Below are 7,059 nucleotides of genomic sequence, written 5' to 3'. Positions count from 1 at the left end.
TATCGAAAAAACAATATTACATGATGTTAATATTACTACTTTTTAATCAGATCCACAATTAAAATTATTTTTGTAATACTTATTAAGTTTTCTTTCAATTAAAAATATAAATATCTAAATAAAAATATTAATCTAATTGTTTTGAGTTTGGACTCTCTTTAATTTTAAATTTTAATATCATATTATTGTCACGACCCAAAAATGGGTGTGATGACACTCGTCTTATCCCACCAAGACAAGTCAACTAAAACCCAATATCTAACAAAGTGCGGAAATAAACAAAAATGCAATAACAATTTCTATTACGAAAGCAAGTCAACTTAATTCAATTCCAAAACCAGGTTGTCATGTGCAAAAGACTCTAATATAGATACTAGAATTGAAACAAAACACGCAAGTCTAAAATGAAATTGTCTTTCAAGTAAAAACAAAGTCATAAACTGGAATAGGAAGGTTCACTGAGATGATAAACATCTACCTCACAATTCTCCACAAGGTTCCTCAGAAAAGAAGAGAATGGAAGATATCACCAATATCCGGGCTCGTAACCTACAAAAAAATTGTAAAAGCAAGGGGTGAGTACCAAACCACACGGTACCCAACAAGCAAACCTCTAAACACAAGTTAAGTGAACAAAATACGGGTACTCCTTACACCCTATCAAAGCCTCCACACTATAGCCTAACAGTTCACAGTTCACAAAGCATACAACTCAATAACAACACATTGTCAGATTACTATTCTCAATAACAAGCTCAGTATTCAATTGTCACAACTTTCACAAAAAAACACTCACAAGATCAGCAAAACACAAGTTCAAGTTCATCGATGATCAAAATGTGCAATGTCATGAAATGCTATGTCAAATGCAGTGATGCATGTCTGACCTAATGATACACACCCGCTGTCTCTCTTTGTCTGGGACCCATGGGGGACATATCTGTCCATGCATCTATCGCGGCGTGCGATATGACCCTCGATAACAGTAGTCATCACTGCGCGCGATACGTCCCTCGAAATATAATATCCATCGCGGCACGCAATACCACCCTCGAAATAGTACATCCTCTTATCACATAGTACTTATCACAACCATGTCTCAGATGCAATGCAAAAAATATGTTCAAACAAATAATGAGGAAATAACCATTTTGTAACAAGAAACAATTCACAACATCAACAAATACGCAATAAGACTCCAAATCATTCTCAAACATCAAAAAAAGAAATACACGAATTTCATACGCTTATCAAGGGTTTAGAAATCCACTTGCCTTAGCCAATCGAATAATCACTCCGGAACTTGAGCCTTCCCTTTCTGTTGAGCTTCCAAATTAATGAAATCTATTCAAGTATATATATTCACAATAATGTTTAAGAACTAACAAGACCCACATTATTATGTGTTTAACCTTGACCTAAAAATTCACCCAAATTTATAATCAAGTTCTTAATTCTTGATGCCAACTAACATTTCAACTATCATATTTTCCAAGTTTCAAGTCTAGGATTGCATCTCAATTTTTTTTCCAACATCATAATTTAAATGGTACTCACAAAATTTCATTTAATCAATATTTAAATATACATACCAATATATCAAAACTTGAACCATAATATAATAACTAATATTTTGAAAATTACGCCTAATGAATGTACATTAACGTGTGTTCTGTTTTCTTCTTTTCTACCCACCAATGATTGGCTCATGATAGCCAATCATTGGCAATCATTACCTTTCTTTTCTACCCACCAATGATTGGCTCATGATGGCCAATCATTGGAAATCATTACCTATCCAATTTTTATTTTCAATGCTTGCCTAAATTCCCAGAATAGTCACAGGTAACTTTAACAACCATATAGCAATCTAACTTAATTTCCATTCCAATAACACCTAATTAATTTCATTATTTTGCATATAACATTGCCTCAATTGCAAACTAACGATCTTTATTAACCTGGCATCAATTTACCCCAACTATAATTAACCCACCTTTGCATAAGACGGAACATTAATTGCACTTTTAAATCCATTTCTTAAATTCATAAAATACTGCCTTTACCCATAATCAATTTAAGCAAAACTAATTATAACAAAGTACGAGTGACTATTACCTGCAGATCGCTATCCCTTTTTCCTCTTGTGTGCGTCGCTCAGGTAAGTTTTCTGCCTTTCCTTCTTTTCTAAGTTAATTGTTTGTTAAACTGACCAAAATCACTAACTTATTCTTTCAATACATGACCCTAATAGTATAGGGTCTGAAAAAAATGATCATTCTAGTCCACTAACTATCTACTAATTCCATTATTTACCATTAGCCACAAATAAATTAACTCAAGTTATACGAATAATTTAAATTTCCATAAATAACCTCGCGGGTCATTAGATTATCACCACTAAATATCATGTTCGTCCTCGAACATAAAGTAAAAGAAGGTACCTGAAGCTTAAAAAAAGATGAGGGTATTTGGCACGCATGTCAGACTCTGTCTCCCAAGTTGCTTCCCCTACTGAACGGTGCTTCCACTGCACCTTCACTGAAGCAATCTCCTTAGTCCTAAGCTTTCGTACTTTCCTATCTAATATAGCTATAGGCTCCTCCTCATATGTCAAGTTGGGACCCAACTCCGCAAAATTGAATGAAAGTACATGAGATTCATCCAGAATATACTTTCGAAGCATGGAGACATGGAAAACAGGATGAACTGCCGACAAACTAGGAGGTAAGGCCAACTTATAGGCTACCTCTCCTACTCGGCTCAAAATATCGAAAGGTCCAATGAATCTAGGGCTAAGCTTGCCCTTCTTCTCGAACCTCATCACACCCTTCATGGGTGATACTCGGAGCCAAACGTGATCACCCTCCATAAACACTAAGGCTCTAAATCTCCAGTCTGCATAACTCTTCTGTCGACTTTGGGCTGTCAACAGTCTATACTGAATCATACGGACTTGTTCCATAGCATCTCTAAGCAAGTCGGTATCTAAAAGAGTCCATCTCCGCCGAATCAAACCAACCAATCGGAGATCTACACCGTCTGCCATACAACCCCTCAAATGAGGCCATCTGGATACTAGAGTGATAACGGTTATTATAGGCAAACTCCGCTAAGGGTAAATGTCGATCCCATCTAGCTCCGAAATCAATCACACACGTTCGTAGCATGTCTTCCAACACCTGAATCGTCTGCTCGGACTGACCATCTGTCTGAGGGTGAAAAGCAGTATTCATATCTAATTGATTACCCAGACCATGCTGTAATGCCTTCCAGAAGTGAGAAGTAAATAGTGAACCTCGATCTGATATAATAGAAACAGGAACCCCATGTAGTCGCACAATCTGACTGATATATATCTTGGCTAACTTCTCTACTGTATACCGGAATGAAGTGGGCAGACTTGGTCAGCCTGTCAACAACAACCCAAATAGAGTCATAACCACCAACGGTGGTAGGCAAACCCACCACAAAGTCCATAGTAATCTGCTCCCACTTCCAAGTAGGAATAGGAATCCTCTAAGACATACCCCCAGGCCACTGGTGCTCACATTTTACCTGCTGCAAGTCAAACACCTCGAAACAAAGTCTGAAATACCCCTCTTCATCCCAAACCACCAAATGCTGACTCAGATCATGATACATCTTTGCCACTCCCGGATGATGGAACATTGAGAACAATGAGCTTCCTTAAGAATCAATCTAATCAACTCCCCTGTCTTGGGCATACAAATCCTGCCTCCGATCCTCAAGACACCATCAGAATCAAGGACAGCCTCCTTGCTTCCCCTCTCAATATTTTGTCTCGAATGAGACATAACTTCTCATCATCATACTAGTGTGCACGAATCTGCTCGACTAAAGAATATCAAGCCTCAATAAAAGCAATCACCCCATCATTATTCTCTGAAATCTGCAAGCGGACAAGACTGTTAGCTAATTTCTGCACATCTCTAGCCAATGGTCTCTCCTCAATACTAAGCGCTGCAAGACTCCCCATGCTAGGAGTCTTCCTACTCGAGCATCGGCCACAACATTGGCCTTCCCTGGATGATAGAGAATGGTCACATCATAGTCCTTTAGCAACTCAAGCCATCTCCGTTGCCTCAAGTTCAAATCCCTCTGACTAAAGATTTACTGAAGACTTCGATGATCAGTGAAGATCTCACAATGCACCCTATACAAATAATGACACCATAAATTAAGTACAAATATCACAGCCGCCAACTCCAAATCATGAGTAGGGTAGTTCTTCTCATGGGACTTCATCAGCCTAGAAGCATAAGCAGTCACTTTCCCCTTCTACATCAACACACCGCCCAATCCAACTCCCGAAGCATCACAATACATAGTAAAATCTACACCCTCCTCAGTTAGAGTCAACACAGGAGCCGAAGTCGACAAAATCTTAAGTTTTTGAAAGCTCTCCTCACACTCATCAGAACATTGAAAACCCACATCATGTCGAGTCAATCTAGTCAATGGAGCTGCCATAGTAGAGAAACTCTGAACAAATCGTCGGTATTAGCATGCCAATCCCACAAAACTCCTAATCTCAGTGGGTGAAGTAGGTCGCGTACAACCTCTAACTGCCTCAATATTAGCCGGATCTACTCTAATACCCTCTTTGGACACCACGTGTCCCAAGAATGCCATAGAACTAAGCCAGAACTCACAGTTTGAGAACTTGGCATACAACTTCTTGTTGACACCCAATTTTGACCGACCTTTAACCATTTTATGATTACTATTCAATTAAATATGTATTTTAAATTTATTTAAAGTTTAGAATTTTGATCGAGTTTGCTTGAAAATTATATATTCTAGTATGTTCACTTAATAAAATTATTGTAAATATTATTAAAATATTTTAAAATCATTAATGAGTTTCAAATGTTTTAAAATTTAAGTGATTTTCAATTATATAAAAAATATTTTAAGATATGTAGTATTTTAATTAAATAGTAATTCCTAAATTTTCCTCAAAATCATTTAAATCTTAACCCATTTTATTCTAATTTCTTTCAATTGTAGCCACTCCAATTCAAATTTTATTACAATTATAACCACTCTTTCATTTCAATTCTATCCAATTTAATTGCAATTTTAGCCATTCCAATCCTCCAACCAATTTGATTTTAAGAGTTCATCTTTTAATCTCATCCGTCCATCTTTAAAATATATCCTAGATCGAATCCTAGCCCTTTATCTCTTATTAAATCAAGGGTTGTGATTAAATCTCTTGTTCTCTTTCTTTAAAACCGAAAGACCCCAAAACCTAAAAATTTAATTCATTCTCCCCCCCTCAAAACAGCCCCCCTCTCTTTCATTTTTTTCCCTCTCTTCCTCCCGTTGCTCCTCCTCTCTCCCTCCCCTCTTCATCTCCCTTCTCCCGTCATTCCCCTTCTCCCTCTTTCTCTCCTCTTCTCCTTTCTCCCCTTCCCATCTATTCTCTTCCCCTTTCTCTTCTTCTTTTTGCAGGTACCAGCAGCCAGGCGGGGACGACTGCAGCAGCGACCAGCGCCCCCACCGGCCAACAACACCGGCAACAGCAGCCAGCAGTTGTGACTAGCAACCCAGCGCCGCCCGTCTCTCCTTTCTTCCCCGTCTCAGCCTCCCTTCCCCTTCTTTTATCTTTTCTCATTTTTTTTTGTAGGAACAACAACTGCCAATAAGCCACAGGCGACCAGCGCAGGCAGCAGCACCAACAAAGACGACCATCGTCCGACGAGAAGCGTCACCGGACCACCAGGCAGCAGCTCCGAAAACAATTATTTGGCGAAACCCTTTGAAAAATTCAAGTTGGTCAAAGACGGATCTTCAACAGATCTGTCCAAGTATGCTTTCTAGTTAAACTTCTTAGTTTAAATTATGAAATTGTTGATTTCGAGTTTGTTTGCATAAATATCTAAAAAAAAGTGATGTCTTTGTTCTTGAGTTTGAAGTGTTGTTAAGATATCAATATTCTTGTTTGAATATATTTTTCCCCATCCTGAATTGGTGCCAATTTGTTCATGAGCTTAATCATTAAAATTTTGTTATATGATTAAATCAATTTTTCAAGATTTAGTAGTATTCTTAATACATGCTCACTAATTACCGTTTGCTTAATACAATATATTTGTGCATGATTGCTTCTTTTAATTTTTCAAATAATTAGCATATCTATGTCATAATTTGGTGTTTGAAATGCTTGATTTGGGAAAGTCACTCATAGTAATTAATTGATTATAAAATAGTGATGTAGTAACTTTTGATATTTATGGATGTGGTGATTTGTTTGCACTGTTATTTGGTAGTCTCTAAAAGGCATGATTATCTTCTCCCTAAATATAATTGTTTCTACCTATTGTTAATATCAAGTAATTTAGTGTAGTAATGACTTTTAGTTGATTATCTTTAAAAAAAATAAAAATACGAAAATTGGTGTATATATTATTTTCTTTCTTTGGTAAAAGATCAAATAAATAAGTTGGGTGTATTTCTTGTGATGTGCTTAATTATCTTGCTTACATATTTGGTAAAAATAAATAAACTTACATTTGGTATAAAATAAATAAATCAGAATATATTTTTGGGCCCTTCTTTATTTAATGAAAATATATTGCTCTTCCTAATTCCTACTTGCTTAAGTTTGGTAATATATTTTTTCAATAATCTGATTTGACTCTCTTAAATAAGAATAAGTTTAATTGATCTATTTTTCCTTATTTGTAAATTTACTGATTTCTTATTTATTTTTATATGGTATAATAATATTGTTTTGGCTCTTCTTTATTTATGGTAAAAGAATATTATGCTCGTAAATTATTCTAATTAATTTCTTGTCCTATTTTGTTCCCTCCTCTTCTACTATACAATAGACCCCTTCTCATTCTTTCAATTCTGTAACGACCTGTTTAGTCGTTTTGAGCAGCAGATTTTATTTCTGGAAAAACTGTGTGAGTCGACGGAACCCACGACGGACCGTCATGGGCACGACGGGCCGTCGAGGGGGTCTCGTTCCAAAAGACTTAGACTTCTGAAATTTGGGTACTGAAATCGACTCTCTGAACTTGG

General features: G+C 36.6%; 1 protein-coding gene across 1 annotated transcript; it reads right to left on the bottom strand.

Annotated features, from left to right (window-relative positions):
- Positions 1-479: 479 nt before the first annotated feature.
- On the bottom strand, positions 480-3,645 carry LOC107022221. The gene is made up of 5 exons (XM_015222897.1): positions 3,531-3,645; positions 3,160-3,304; positions 2,866-3,071; positions 2,445-2,754; positions 480-549 (listed from the first exon to the last, which is right to left on the bottom strand). The coding sequence occupies exons 1-5, from the start codon at positions 3,643-3,645 to the stop codon at positions 480-482; spliced, it is 846 nt and encodes a 281-aa protein (XP_015078383.1).
- Positions 3,646-7,059: the final 3,414 nt, after the last annotated feature.

The sequence above is a fragment of the Solanum pennellii genome, chromosome 6, assembly GCF_001406875.1.
Source record: "Solanum pennellii chromosome 6, SPENNV200".
NCBI lineage: Eukaryota > Viridiplantae > Streptophyta > Magnoliopsida > Solanales > Solanaceae > Solanum > Solanum pennellii.
The sequence above is the reverse complement of the archived record's forward strand: the minus strand, read 5'-3'. Positions and strand labels throughout refer to the sequence as shown.